A 16,054-nucleotide genomic window follows, 5' to 3' on the forward strand; every position below is an offset into this window, starting at 1 on the left:
CTCCACCCAGCACATGCAGTCCTCCTGCCCTGACACCACCCATGGGACAGACCCTTTTCCCACAGCCACAGCAAGAAAGAACACTGGGGCAGAGTTCCTCTGACTCAGTAGCAGTTTCTTTTCCTCTTGTCCTCACCATGACCTCTCTTTGTGCCTCAAGATGTCTTGGGCACCTCAGACATTTAGCTTGGAGAGATTATTTTCTGAGGTATACTGGAGAGCTGCTCCCTGCCTCTCTCCCAGCTGCCCCAGGGTATTTTTCCCCAGTATTTTTTTTTTCTTCTGCAGCAAAAAAAGAAAAAACTCAGTAAAAAAGCTGGACTAGAGCCACCACGCAGGGAAGGGGGACAGCACAATACTGCTCCTCACAAATGGGGTAAAGGATCCTGCAGGGGCCAGGCAATGGCATGAAGCTCCTCACAGGTGGGAAGGAGCTGTGACCAGAGAGGAAAAAAGAAAGGTTGCTTCTTACTTGAAAGCAACAGTGTCTCAGGACAATTAGAAAAGGGTTGCATAACTTTTGTAGAAACATCTTGAAAGGCCCTGGACTCAGCTGCTTGCCTTGCCTTGGCCAGAGCCACGCTTCCCATTGTGGTCCTCTTGGCCAGCTCCTTGCCAGGGTGGCTGGGAAGAGCAGCTCACGAGCCACTCTGCAGGGGTGTGGTGGGGTGGGAGTCCCTGGGGACCCACACCTCTGCTAGGATCCTGAACTGGAGCAGGACCCAGCACTGCTGCTGGGGGCAACAGGGCTGCTCCTCGCCTGGGAAAGGCCGGCCCCTAACGGCAGGAGAGCGGGAGTTCAGCCTCTGGAGAGAGACATAAGGGACGAGTTTTGGTCCAGGCAGCGACAGCAGAAAACCAGCGAGATCCCACATGGCAGTCCCTTGCTGCAGAATCCCTGGTGCAAAAAACCATCATCCCGTTGATCCTTGACCTGAGACGTTGGGAAAAGATCAGACACCTGACTCTGACAGCCCCACATCTGCAGTAGGGTGATGGGCAGAGGAGTTGTTTGTGTAGTGCTGGCTCTGCCGCGCCGAGGGGAGTGAAGCTCCTACATCATCTGCCACCAACTGCAGTTAGAAGAGCCACAGCACCCACAACAGAGTGGCTTAGGAATTTACATCCTGGCATCCCCTAGCCCTCAAACTGCTCACCCATGATGCTGCAGGTTTCAGGAACAGAGTAAAAAATACTGCTCTTCCTCAAAACAAGACTGCAAAACACTTTTTTGTAGTAGCTAAATGGCCTAGATGGCAGCTCAGACATGCAATGTCAAGTCCTGTGTGTGTAGCAGAGCCCCAGATCTCTGGACATCCAGGGCAGAACTGCTGATTCCACCACAGGCTGCCAGTACTGCCCTACAGGTGTGGCACCCAGTGCCACGCACAGCACAGACCCACCCATGATCTCCTGGGACACCACGTGCTGTGGGAGAGACTGCAGGCTGGTGTGAGACTCCCTGAACCAGGCAGCAGAGACCTGCAGGGAGAACTTTAGTTCTAAATGCAAGTGCAATTTACCATAAAAGGCTAGTTCAGCTCCAAAACATATTCCCAAACCAGTTCTGCATTTCTGCTGCAGGTATCAGTGCAGGAGGTAACAACATCAGCCAGGAAAACAAGCTGCTTGCATTACAAAGCAAAGCTGCCTGAAAGGGGAGACAGCACAGGGGTGCTGGAAGTGCTGTGGATTGCAAAGAGACTGGAGCCAGTTGCAGCCTGCACACTCCCTCTACACACACAAGACACTTGAAGAAAACAGCACTCCAAAATGGAATCTGACCTTCTCCAGACAGCAGTGGAGCAGCAGAAGCTCATTCACAGGTGGCCAGGGCAGAGCACATTGTCTCCTTTGTGCTGGCTCTGACAAGTGAGCAGTGCCCGCATGGCCTCACGCCTGCCAGCTGCTGCCATGTGCTGTACTGAGCTGTCAGCAAGGCCCAGCTGGCACTGCCCAGTGAGGGATGTGGTTCAGCAACACATCAAACCACCACAGGAAAGCATTAATTTGCCTCTTACCTATTTTGCCCACTGCTCAGTAACAGCATGAAATATTAACAGGCCTTTAAGTCCTTCCTCTGTTGAGGCAAGAGTTCTTTAGCACAGCAAGGAGCAGTTTGCATTTAACACCTGGGCACACAGTACTTGCTAGGTCATGTTTACATTATCCTCCATTCACTCATGCAAACACTGCAAGCTGCTTGGCAGGTCTCAGGGCAAAAGGTTTCTGCAAGCAACAAGCAGTCATCCCAAGTCTCAGGCCTTGGGGATTTCTGTCACTCACTAGATTTGGAAGGGTCTACATCAGGACACAGCTTGTCCAGCAAGGTGGCTCATGGAGACCCAGCTAAGAGGAAAGGGCAGACAATGCAAAAGAAGAGAACTTGTGTAGATGCAACATGAGCTAACAATTCAAAATGCTTTGAAAGGAGAAAAACAATAGAAAAAAAAGTTTTATACCTTCAACAAAAGATACTCCAGTTTGACAGGTAATAGCTTCACACAAAACAGGACAAAGATCTTGAGGAATCAAGTCCCTAAAGCATTGCAGTGGGCTAAAGCAGATACCTTTCCTGCAAGGAGGGTGGAGAAGTCAGATCAGAGTGATTTGGCTAAGGCACAACCTTTTCAGGAAACAAAGGCAAAGATCACCTTCTCCAGGAGAACTAGATTAAAAAGTCTCTCCTGAGAATTTACTTTCTGCTACGGTACACTGATTAAAAATACCATTGACCATATTAATTCACTGTAATTACACTTGTAACTTTACAGATGGCAGGGAACTATCTTCCCTCCAGTGATGTAATTAGGAACTCGAGAGCAGGCACTCCAGGGTAAGCAGGAGCTGAAGTGAGAGCTCTGCTGTCAGGGGACCCTCTGCATACACAGTGCAAACTGGCAGTACAGGACACACACAAAGGGTCACAAAGCCAAAACTGGCTTGGTTGCACACCCCACATTTGCTGTGGCTTTGCTCAGCAGTTGCTTTCATCTCTCCATCCACATTTAAAGCCTGGAAAGTACAGAATTACAAGACAGCAATCCCTTTTTATAGTATCAAGAGACCAGCATCATGTGTTATTCCTTCCACCACCTAAAAACAAAGCATGACTCGTTCTTCGTGGGCTTTTCCAGTCCTATCATTACTCCCTGTGCTGAACAAGGAATGAAGAGCTCTGACCAAGTGCACAAACATTTTCTCAGTAGGGCAGCTGAGAAGTAAATCTCACTTTAATCTGACCCAGGTAAATAAAGTCTTTTTAGCATCAAATATTCATGTCCTCAATTCTGCTAAAATCTGCTAATAGACAGGTCTCTGACTTAGGGCAATGAGACAGAACATGACACATATACAGGAAGTAAAATCTCAAGTATATTTAAGGACAAATTAGCACCAGATATTTAGCCAGTCATATGGAGCCAATGTTTTAAAATACCAGTGGGAAGTCACACAAAAACAACTGATACCAGCTCAGTGTAAAGGATATAAAAGCAACATTTTCCTTGCACGGTGTGCTGTGCTCTGCTCAAACTGGAAAATAGGGAGTGGTTACAGATTCTACAGAATAAGACTGAGAATAGCAGAGAAGGAAGAGGGCAATAAAGACCATTCTACCTCATTTGTCAACACACTAAAGCATTTTGTCAAATCAACAAACAAGCCTTAAAGACCAGGAAAAAAAAAAAAAAGAAAATAAAAGAGCAATAGTGTCTCAAAATGTAACAAACATCACTCATTGCAATTCAACTGTTTATAAAGATTTTAGTCAGTTTTACAGGGCTTGCTTTGATTGCAACAGCTATAAAATACATCCTTTATGGAAGGAAAAAACATTCCTGCACAGCTCCATCTGCTCCGATTGAAAGGATGTTTCAGCAGCAGTCAAATGTCTGGGCTGGCTTCCAGATAACACGAACAGCCAGGTCTCTTTTGTTCTCAGAAGGGATGAACTCCAGCCACCAGAGCACACTCTCATCCCCTGCCAGGCCAATCCACTGCAGAGAGCTCCCAGGTGAGCTAGTGATGCCCACTTATCTGTTTTTTTCCCCTCAATTAAAGCCTGTGAGACAGTGCAGTCCCTGCCCTGAAAAGGCAAGATACTGGTGCCACAGCTAAGCCTCCAGGTGCTTTGTGATCCTGCGGATTTTCTCCTTCCTGTTCCTGTTTCCATGTTTTTTCCAGGGCTTTCCTACCACATTGGCAGGATTGGATGCAGTCACAGGCACGAGGCCGCTCCCAGGCCGGTAGCCCATGGCAGCCCGGACCCCTTTCATCAGGGCACGAACGTTCTCCTGGAAAAGGAGACACAACCAAGGAGAAGATACTCAGTCACTGCAGTTTGTCAGTAAAACCAGACACAGGCAAGCTCAAACCCAGCAGGGCCCGCTCAGCCCCTGCTCCAGAGCTGCAGGAAGGTCACGGCAGGAGCCAAAGCCTGCCAGCAGCTCCAGTTCTGCCAAGCTGTGCCGGGTCCCCAGTGTCTGCCACTGACGTGACACCGTGTCCCAGCCAGTATCAGCTCCAGCACCAGGATGGATCCTCACAGCCTCTGCTCTGTGCACAACAAATTGTCTTCACAAATAAATCTGGCGCCCAGGAAAGCCACAGACCAAAATAAGTTGCTCAAGTCTGGAGCGTGGGCAGCACTGATGGGGCTTGCAGCTTGTGCCAGCGCTTTGGGCAGACAGAGCAACAGTCTGGTAATCCCAAAAATTCTTTTCAGGTCACAGTTTTCTGAAATAGCTCACTTTTTTTTCTTAAAGAGCCTGAGTTCCTGTTTTTAAAATGCATGATTATCTGAGCTGTGCTAAACAAATGGTGTTCACATCCAGCTAACCACACAGAATGGAACATGCTATCTATGACCTATCCTGTTCATGGCTAAAAACCTGTTCTAATCCTTGTCAGGTATGCAGATCTGGTCAGTTATGGATTTCATATTTCACTATGAGTCATTAATACACTTTTTCAATAGTGTAGAGGCAAAACAGATGCCTGTGGGATCTAACAAGAATCATACAGGTTAAGAAAAAATTCCATTTTCCACTTAATTTTGAGATTTCTTGACCAGATTTTAAATCAGTTTGTATTCTTTTTATCTGATTTCAGGTTCCGAGTCAAAACCTCAAGGTAGTACTAAATCAATTGTGTTAAAAAAGCTTATCACATCCTCTAAATACATCAGCTCAGGAAAGGAATGCCAGTTTGAAGGACCTGTTAGTTCAAAACCATGTTCTGGGTCAGTTGCCAAGTTATTCCTCCTTGTCTTTCTTCCCAGTCACACTCCTGTTTGCTCAAGATTGATATCTGATTCCTAATGGCAAGGGTCACCCTGCTGACCTCTGAAAAATCATCTGTGCACACCTCATTAGCAATCTTTCTGTCACCTAGTACATTCCCAGTGATTTAGGAGATAATAAAAAGAACAGAGAGCTCTTGGGTAGAAATTACATGCAGATCCCACAGCATTAAACACCATTAACTCAACCCAGCTTTCCCCCACTAACTACAGATGAGTGCTGCAGCAAAAATTCCTAGAACAAACCTTTTTCAGAATTTACCTGATGGAAAAAAGTTTTGTCCACCACATTTTCAATTTGTTTTGCTTTGGTATTTTTCTCAGGCTTCACCTGTCCAGTGGCCTGCACAGTTATACTGTCAGGGCATCTTTGATGTTGGTGCTGAAAATCATTTGGGTCAATACCAGGAGGTGGGTGGCAATATAACAGCTTCCCCTGTCAAAGCAATGGGACTCAGTTATTACAAAAGAAACTCTGAGAGGAAAGAAAACAACTCCAGCCCTAAGAAGGGCCTGAAGTTTAGGGGCTTACACTGGCAGACTATCAGTACACTTTATTTCTTTTCCCAGGCAACAACTGGCTTGACTCCTAGGTTAAAGTACTGTTTCCACCTGTACATCAAAGCACCATTTGCAGCTGCAAACACTACAGAGCAAAACTCTCAGGAGCACCAGAGGATCCTATTAAGAAATTATCAACAATAAGTTACTGAGAGGTGCTAAAGAAGCATGCAGTTTTACAACACTCAGAGCAACAGTCCTTAGTGCCAAATATTGGTCCAGCTGTACACTGTGGGTTCATTTCTTGAGTATCTGCTAGCTGTTTTGTAGATATGATTATTTATTTCGCTGGTACTGTATTTTAAGCAATCACCTTTCTAAGATAAGGCAGCTTGAGAAATCCAATTTATTCTTTTAAAACGTAAAAGCAGCCCAATTTCAAGAATCTTTTTATACATGGTGATTTTATCCAGAGAAATAGAATTGACTTTATTGTACTCCAGTGCAACCTTTAATTCACCTCTGAGAAGAGAAGAAAACCCAGATGTATGAAGCACTTACACTGACATAATCTTTTAACACATATCGAGCTGATCTCGGCTGGTCTGGCTGTCCATGAGCTGTCATAAAGCCCCTCATATCTGGAAGAGAAATCCAAAGTATATTCTTTGTAAGTATCAGAGAATGTTAATATGTTCACCTCTGCTGCCTAACCACCCATTTGTATTCTTTCTCAAAAATACTCCCTTAGAAAGAGGCTTCTCTTGGGGAAAAAAAGGGAAGAACTTCGGTAACTGTAAAGGTACTGCAGAAGCATCCTGACATGAAAGAAATTATAAGAGCTGACATCTCCCTGCTACCAGTAGACTGCTAGGGTTTTATTTTTGTTTTAAAGGCAGAGAATGAGAATTCACTGCATTCTTCAAAGTCTAATTCAGACACAGATGGTTGGGAGGTATCTGAAAGGATAAGAGCACCACACTATAGACTGGCAGAGCATTTCACCAATATCTTCCACACTATCACTACATCTGTCAGATGAGTCTGGCAAAGCACCACTCCAACCCACACAGGAGATGAGCATTAACAAAGACCATTCCTGAGAGGAGGGCAAGTCCTATCAAAGAGGTCCAATGTACAACAAATCCAAGCTGGGCCTAACTTTACAATGTTATCCTAAGGCCATGTTCAGGACCATGCACACAGTAAAGGTAACAAGTTTTAAAAGGATCATCACTCACAGCCATATGCTGTTAGCAGCTCTTCAGCTGTTGGCTTTCGATCTGGGTCCTCATCTTCCCTTGGCCTTATGATATTTATTCCATAGGTTGCTTCCAAAATGTTTCGTGGGATATGCTGGCAAACATAAGCTAGTGAAGGAAACCACTTTTGTGATTTACAGCTACACAAGTAATCTTGCCCTTGTCACTCTAAGAGCAGACACAAAAGGATGACTTTTGGATTTTGTTGCAAACCAGAAAAATAACACAAGTCTGACAACACAACTAAGTTGAAACGAGACAGGAAAAGACCAACACAGCAGGACTGTGTTATCCAGTATGTCCCACCTCCCTCAAAGCATGAGCACGTGTGCTGCTAGCAGGGCTGGAACATGCTACTTGGCATACTCCAGATCCAACCCTTGCATGCACTCTCACAAACCCCATGCAAAGGATATTAGAGAAACAGGTGGAACATGGTCCCTCATCTGATCTATAGGCAGAATTCCAGAACAAATCATTTCTGCCTTGGTAGAGACGAAAGATGGCATCACCAGACCAGGGCAATCACAAAGGCACAGGCCAGGCTCCACATACAGGGTCTACATGATAAATAACCCATTAGTTCACTATGGCAAGTGAAGGAGGAAAAAGGAAAAAAAAAACCAAAAATCAAATGCATATATGAAACATGGATGCAAATGACAATAAGCAGAAATGCTACTAAAACAGACACCTGCCCTGCTGGTCCCAGTCAATGAATTAAGGAGATCAGATGTAGAAGACAGCAACATTTTTCAAAGTTCCTAAATAAGGTGTCCTGATGGGGGCAGCAAGATCTTCAGCTCTCCAGTCTGATGGGAGAGGAGAAAGCACTCCAGAAACCTTTAAGTGCGTTGGACCTTCTGAAACAGCTAGGAGTTTGAAAAGTACAAATCCCACAATGGTCCCACACTATAGCACTGGAGCTGCTATCTCAAAATCAAAGCTTGATCAATATGAAAATATCAGCAAAACTACATTTATTCCCAGCAATGATGTTGATAAGGATAGTTTGAAGCCTTGACCTTAAGCTACTTGGAGGAAAACTCACTTTAAAAAGCTTCTCTTCTCATAACTGGTGTCGGAAAAAAAGGGACAAAGTAACTAAATAAAATCAGGAGATGGAAAACACGCCCCATTGCACAGCAGCTCTCATGAGTGACTCAAAAGCAAGCACAAGTTTAGAAGCAAGAATTAAAGTTCCAAAATTACATACATGAAGACCACCCCTCTCCAACCTACTCTGCTGGCCACAGTTCAGGCTGGCAGAGTTCTCAGTGAGTGCATGTGGTGCAACTAGGTCATAATGAAGCTCTCTTCCACTGGGGAACAAGAAATTATAAAAAGACTGATGTTATTTGTTAGCAATACCTGGAAGTGTTTTGTACGGCCTGGTGTAGCAGACACTGACACCTTCTTATTTCCAAGGATTGTGTTGATGGTTGAACTTTTGCCAACATTAGGGTAACCCACCTAGATGACAAAGTGAAATGTTATTAGGCAGGGTGATGCCAAAAGACTGACAGCCCTGACACAAAAGTTCTTTAATAAAATGTTAAAAAAAAAAAAAAAAAAAAAAACCAACAAAAAACACACTAGGGCAAGCAAAGGGGCACACTGAGCTCTAGGAACTTCAGTATTAATCTTTGCACAAAATCCACAGTGGTTTGTGCTTGCTAGTTTTTATACCCTTATAGGAAGCCAGACTACAGGATGAATTTTTCCCACGGAGGGCATGTGGAATTGGAATTTAGATTAAGTAAGTTCCATTTAAGCACAAAGTCCAACTCACCAGCCCAACATTTACTTCCCCATCCTTCACCCTTGGTCCATTGTGCATAGTTTTGAATATCTCCAGCAGCTCATTTCTCTGTACCAGATGGCTGAAGTTCCTGATGTTCCTGTTCCGCTCCCGCACTCTGTGCTGCACTACAGCACCATCAGTCCTGCTTTCCAGCCTCCCCGGACCAACAGCATTTATGTTGTCACCAGCTTCATCTTCAGAACAGGTTTGCCAGTCCTCCTCTTCATTATCTTCACAGTCTTCATATTCATCACTGCTGTTATCACTCACCAGAACCTGGTTTGCACTTTGCCAAGTGCTGCCTGTGGACACTCCTTCTGCACTACCTTGTGCTGTGTTGTCATCTTCCTGACTGGAGCCTTCATCCTCAGAACTGCTCGGGTGCTCCGCTCCCCCCTCAGTGCCCAGCTCCTGTGGAAACAGCAGTTCAGAGCTGAAATGCAAAGACATCCCCAAGCCTTGCTGCTGGCTCAGTGAGCTGTCATCAGCCAGATCCCAAGGGCTGACAACTCAGTGTTTACATCACATTGGGGTGTTTTAGAGGTCTTCAGCAAGATGTAGGAAAAACTAGCCCAATTCAGGAGAATGACAAAAGTATTCCAAGAGGAACTGCTCACAGCTCCTCTGTGATGTCATTAAGAAGTTCCTCTCCAGAATGAAAGTGTGCACACCCACACTAGTTATTTTAAATTATTAAGTGTTCAGAGTAAAAGGAATGAAAGTTGTTTTTTTCAAAATGTTCAGAACACAAAGCCATTTTGTTTCGTGTCTAAGTATTTCATTTAAATAATTTCAAGCTGTTTTGTTTTCAGTCAACTCTACATTTCTTCCCTGCAAAGAGTTTACATTCAAAAAAGAAGACATTTTCACAACAATAGTATTTTGACCTCTCTTCCCAAAAAAGAGAAGAGAACTAACACCTTCAGTCTTGCTTTTAAACCAGTCTGCAGAAAGATTTTAAGGACTGTAAACCAGATGAACAGAGTTGGTATTTTTGGAAGGATATATGGGATATTCCACAGCTGAATGGCCATAACAGAAGAAAGCAGCACCTATTGATAACATGTAATTTGGGGCAGCAGCTCAGTTTGTTCCACTGGGTAAATGGCTTTCAGGTACTTAAATTCTCCAAGAAACACCTCCCCTCCCTGGGAAAGAAAAAAACCTCTGTACAGATAACCCCATCCCTCGCATCTTGGAAAGGTTTCCAATTCTTTCAATGAGTTAAAGAGTTTGCAAGCAGGTCTACAAGGGCTAGTCTGTCTTCTGCATTTTGTTCAATTTTACTCTCCTCATTTTTGTCTCTGAATTGAGCCTTCAAATGCTGTTTTACAGCTGCACAGGTCTTTAAAATAATCCTTTTGTGCTCAGGTATATCACAAGGATAGCTGCAAAGCAATTACCAGCTGCAGCCAGCACAGACCTAGTTTGAACTGGTCACCTGCAGTACCTTTGATTCTCTGCACAGCCGTTCACACTCTGCCAAAGCTGACCAGAACACCACCTTGACACCCTCGTTCTCAAAGAACTGTGCCCAAGCAGCACGTTGCTCCTCACTCAGCAAATCTGCTTTGTTGATCAGGATCATGTTCTCCTTGTCATTACTGACTTCCTTAACATAACTTTCCTAAAGAAAAGAAGAGAAGGATCAGTTTGTACTCTGGTTTCAATTCCTTCCACCCCAAGACAATACAAGAGCAGCAAGAGAAATTAGTCCATGCAGCTCCACAGGAGCGTAGCCAAGCTTACCATCCCTAGGTTGGTGAAAGTGCTGTTAAGCAGACAGCTACAAGAACAGACTGGAGCATGCAACTACCACAACACAGCTTGTTGCTGGACATGTGTGCAAACACCTTGTCTGCTTAGAGCTGTGACAAGATATTAATCAGCATCCTGCAGCAGGAGCTCCTAAGATAACTATTTGAGCAATTTCATGTCCCCCTGATGCAGTGTTCTATAGCCTACCATTACAAACTTGTCACTTCAATAATTTTTGATCCTTTGTAATCCCAACCCACTTTTATTCCACTACGCTTTTACGTAAGACAATTCCTTTATGTGAATACGCTTCTAATGGGTAATGAAGAATAAAATAATATATCTGCAATGTAACATCTGGAGAAGAGACTCACACACAATATTCTGTGTGAAATACCAAAAGACAAAGAACAATAATTTCATTATTGATGCCAGAATACTTGCATCAATTAATAAGATATCCACTCAGGCACAACAGCAAAACAGCTTTAAGGTGGCTGAATGCATTGAGCAAAAAACGTATCACATAAACATTAAGACGTAAAATGAAGACAACATTCAAGAAAGTGGTTTACTTACCAGGTCTTGACACCTAAACAGGAGGGGGTTTCTGGCATCTACTATCTGGACTACAATATCACTGCAAAAGTAAAGGGAAGCCCCATAAAGTACTCCTTCTTACCTTGTCTCAAAGAAAGCAGTAAGACACGGTAATTATTCACTTTTAGGTTTTCCTTGGAATTTTAATGGTTTCAACTGTATTATCCCACTAAATACCTTTACTGAACAACAGAGCATCTCAGCAGCCCACCTGCCCAACACAAGCCACTACTGCCATACAGTGTTTCCTCCTCACTTGGCTCATTCTCCTGCACAACTGTACAGCCAGTAAGGGGGAAGAAAACATGCCAGTTTTGCCAACCCATCTACCCTTCAGAAATGCTCAGCAGGCAAGAACCACAGTAGTGGTACTCCATCTTTTAAAATGGTACTAAAAACTGTGATAACAAACTTTGTTTCTGTCTATTCTCATCCTCAACTGTGGCAGGTGGTTACGGAGAGAAAAGAGGTGGGTTTCCTACACAGCGAGATATTTTGGAACATTGTTGTCCTCCTTGCATGGAACAAGATGTACAAAGCCTCCCACAAATGACATGCAGATTCTAAGTATTTGATACTGGGTATTTTCAAAAGTTCCTCTGTGCTCTTTTTGTCACAAAAAGCATAAAACAATGAAAAAATAACCTTAGACTTCAGTAAAATATGTTGCTCCCCCATGCAAGCAAGGCCTTGCAACATGCTTCTAGGAAACACCTTCCAAACCCAGAGACCAGGTTGCCACCACATACACGAGCAGGACTCGTTAGTTTCACACAGTAATTAAATGCAATGTCTTCAGATCCCAAAGGCATTATGCTTCTTTTGTCAAAAGGAGGGGAAAATTTAACTACAGCCTCTTCCACTAGAACTTCTCCAGGCAAGTAATTTAAATGCCATGTATTATCACATGCTAATTCTATTTGTTTGACAGGGATTTCTATTAAGTCAGGACAACTTCATAACACCACAGGTCGAATGGAAGAATTTCAAGCCTCACTAGGCAGTTTGTTATGTATTTAAAAAAAAAAAAATCAATAATCCTCCCAAGGGAATAATTTAATAAGCCCCATGGGTACAAAGAGAACTGTACAGTTACAGACATTCAAAGATCAATATGAGGGAAAGCTGACACCATCATACTGGGATGGGATACAGAGAAGTTACTGAACCACGCTGCTGGGAACTAGTTTGAAGCAAATATATGGAAAAGGCTGATAACAGATCAAATTTTTTGGAAAGGTTAAAGGACTGAGTGACTTTTCCATTCACTTCTGAGACAGCATCCTCACTCTACATGAAATAAAAAGCTTCAACAGGAGCAGAAAGGCATTAATGACACATTCCAGTCACCTCAAAGCACCCTGCACACTCACAGTGCACATCATGATTCCCTACAATGGATTCTCCTGACCAGCACTCTCCCAGCCAAAGGCCCAGCAGCACTCAGCACAAAGCCCCTTCTGTGAAAGGACCAGCTCACCATGACCTCACTGGTGAAGTATTTTTCAATTTTAGGAAAGTGAGATGAGATGATCTTAAACCTAATTACTATTGAAATTAAATGCCCCAGTTAGATTAAAGTAGCAGATAGCACTCTTATTGTATTACAGCTCAGCAGAGCAAACAAAGCTGTTCCTATGGTATGACAGCCCTTTCTTCTGTGCACTGCTGCAACTTCTCTGTGCAGCAAAGAGACAAGGGGTTCCTTCTTTCCCAACATTACTTACTCCTTGCCTCCTGCTCCTGAACATCAGCTGCTGCAGTTTAGTTGGGAAGGAGGGGAAGAGGTTAATCCTGGCAAGAGACCTCAAAGGCACTTTCTCAAAGGAGGCCTCCAACACAGAGTTACTGGGGAAGGCCAAGAGACTCACAGTGAACCACTGCACATCACACTGTTGAGAGCTAGCAGGCACCAAAAAAACAAAATCACTGCAGTGCTGATAATAAAACATTACTAACTTAATAATTTTTCCTGTGCTGAGACACTTGAAACTTGTCTCAAAAGCTGCAATTCCTGAAAATACATTCAACATCGCTTTTTAAAAAGTGGATAGCAAAATACTTTACCTTCTTTCAATGACTCTCCAAAGCTGACGCCAAAATTCCAAGTTTCTTTCAAATGGGGTTAAAATTAACTTTTTCTCTTCCTCGAGGCTAAGGCAAAACAGAAAAAACAATGTCACATTTGGTCCATGGCAGGCTGTAAGCTCACTACCAGTTCTTCCCTAGATCCAGAAGGCCTTAGTTTTGCAGAGAGTAATCAAACCAAACTCATACAGAAGTACTATTTCTAATGTTTTTTCAAACAGATCAAGTCCTCAGGTACACTGCTGTCAGTGGCACTGGTGACACAATGGCTTCTGATCTTGTCAATGCATAAGTGGTAAAAGCTGGAAAGAACAAGAACTCATCAAGACTCTGCCTGTGAAATTTGAGAGCCATGATAACAAATGAGAGAAGTTATCCCAAGTGCCAGTAGTTTTCTCCTAATTGAGTACCACTTGGAAAAAATAACGAAATTTGGGGATGGTACCTGAAATACCTCTATACAACTTTTAACTTGGTGTTACCACCACCTGAACAACTTTACTCAGGGTAAGCATGGGTTTACAGGGTGTGAGCAGATACCACCCAACTCTCCAAGGCAGCGGATGCAGCACCAGACCAGCACGAGCTGCTGGATGCAGCAGGCTGGCAGCGCTGCCTTCCAGTCAGAGCAGCGCTCTTGCTCTTAAAAGACACATCCAGTAACCCTCTACTTCACAGGCGAATGAAGAACATCACATGCCATCCTGAATTATTTTAAAAGAACATGCACATACAAGACAGCTTTGCAGAGCTGACCACAAAGACATGCTTGTGGCTGGGATGTCCAGCCTTCCAGGACGAGTACAGAGAGCTACCGAGTAGACGTTAGTTTTATTGTCCAACCAGGATAAGTACAACCCACTGCTTCCTGTGTCACTAAATGCCACCAGCTACTTACCCAGCCACAAGCAGCATACTCACTGGGCAAGCTGTCGCCTCCACTCGAGAAAGCTCTCTCTCTCTGCTTGCTTCAAGTCCTCTGCACTGGTTGTTCTATCCCAGTGTGGCCTATATAACAAGCATATTTTGGAGTGGTCAGAAATAGCAGTCAGTCCAGCTACATTACTTCAGTAAACAAGAACATAAACACCATACATTCAGTTATGCTGAAGTAACAGTCCAGATGTGCATGCATCTATTTTCAGCAGTTTTAAGTACACTTTTTCCCTTGTTCCTTCCAAACTCCATTAGCAGGGAGCATGTATATCATATACCACAAAGCTGTTTTCCTAAGTTTTGTAGGGTCCTTAAGATGGGGATTAATCTCTCTGTTGACCATTCACAGAGCTCTGAAAAGTCTTACCGGGCAGCCTGGATGCACCTGCTGCAGCAGTGCCAAGCTTTGGGCAAGAAACCCACACCATCAGGCCAGAGAGGCTGGCACTGGCAGCACTCACATGGGAGACAGGCACCTGTGCTGTGGGTTACAGCCTGCTCATGTAGGTTAGTTGGTGGCTTCCCCAAAAGGAAGGTATTGCCAAGCTGAGGGCTGTCCTCAGGCTTGCAGCCACGGAGGGATCAGCCATGGAGCCCCAGTCAGCCAAGGGGCATCCAGGCAGCCCTGCAGAACTCACCTCCGTGGGATGCGCAGGAGCTCCTGATTCTCCTGGTGCAGCTGCCGAACGCGCTGGGCCTCCTCTGCTGTGAGCAGGCCCGTGCAGCTCTGGGCAGACACGATCTGGGCATTCAGACGCTCTGAAAGGAGAGACAGTCATCCAAAGCCACCCGTGCCCAGCGCTGCTACCCCTGCCACCCCATCCTGTGTTCCTGCTGACCCAGCCCTGGCTCAGGGCCCGACAAGCTGCCCCCAATTCCCGCCCGGCCAGACCCACTGCCAGCTCCCATTTGCACTCACTCATCCCAGAACCGGTGTCGCCCAGCCCCGGGATCCCCTCCTCGGCCCCCAGCCCAGCCGCAGCCCCAGGCCCGTCCCAGCTGCTCACCGGCCACGAAGCGGGTGCCGGCCAGCTCGGCCGTGGCCAGGAACTCCTCCAGCGGGCTCTGCTCGGGCGCCGACCGCAGCTCCGGGCCGCGCTCGGCGACCACCTCGCTGGCGTGAAGCTGCCGGGACAGGACACCACGTCAGCCCGGGCCGCCCCGACCTCTCTCCCCGCCCCCCCGGCCCCCCGGTTTACCCATGAGGAGGCGCCGCGCCGCTCCAGCCCGCGCTGCCGCTGCAGGCAGCGCCCGAGCCCATCGCTCCGCTTCTTGCCCATGTGCCGCCGCCGCCGCACCGCCGACGGAAGGGGCGGCCCGACCGCCGCGTTCCACCGCCCGCTGCCACCGCCCCTTCCGCCGCCCGGCCCCTTCCGCCGCCCGGCGCCTCCGCCGCGCCCCGGCATCTGCCACCAGGCGGCGCCACCGCACCGGCACCGGCCCTCGCCAGCCAGGCGTGACGATAGGACACAGCTCGAACCCGCACAAGGGGAGGTTTAGGTGGGACACTGAGAATTTCTTAACTGAAAGGGTGATCAGACGTTGGAGCGGACTGCGCAGGGAGTTGGCGGAGTCACCGTCCCTGGAGGGACATTTAAGAATGTGGCACTTAGTGCCATGGTCTAATTGATATGGTGTTGGACTCTATATCAGAGGTCTTTTCCAATCCAATTGGTTCTGTGATCATCCATCCATCCATCCATCCATCCATCCATCCATCCATCCATCCATCCATCCATCCATCCATCCATCCATCCATCCATCCATCCATCCATCCATCCCTCCCTCCCTATAGTGCTCAGT

The 16,054-nt window shown here is 45.8% G+C and overlaps 1 protein-coding gene across 2 annotated transcripts; it reads right to left on the minus strand.

Moving 5' to 3' along the window:
• Positions 1-3,355: 3,355 nt before the first annotated feature.
• LSG1 (large 60S subunit nuclear export GTPase 1) lies at positions 3,356-15,668 on the minus strand. Of its 2 annotated transcripts, XM_053986632.1 has the most exons (14): positions 15,451-15,668; positions 15,259-15,376; positions 14,890-15,010; positions 14,237-14,323; positions 13,295-13,381; positions 11,207-11,267; positions 10,320-10,496; positions 8,858-9,280; positions 8,437-8,538; positions 7,466-7,625; positions 7,045-7,173; positions 6,365-6,444; positions 5,565-5,738; positions 3,356-4,295 (listed from the first exon to the last, which is right to left on the minus strand). In XM_053986632.1, exons 1-14 carry the CDS (start codon positions 15,655-15,657, stop codon positions 4,116-4,118), a joined length of 2,106 nt encoding a protein of 701 aa, XP_053842607.1. In that variant the 5' UTR covers positions 15,658-15,668; the 3' UTR covers positions 3,356-4,115. The 2 variants fall into 2 exon arrangements, 1 of the variants encoding a protein (XP_053842607.1); XR_008438689.1 differs by lacking the exons at positions 3,356-4,295; positions 5,565-5,738; positions 7,466-7,625.
• Positions 15,669-16,054: the final 386 nt, after the last annotated feature.

This window comes from Vidua macroura, chromosome 10 (assembly GCF_024509145.1).
Source record: "Vidua macroura isolate BioBank_ID:100142 chromosome 10, ASM2450914v1, whole genome shotgun sequence".
Classification (NCBI taxonomy): domain Eukaryota; kingdom Metazoa; phylum Chordata; class Aves; order Passeriformes; family Viduidae; genus Vidua; species Vidua macroura.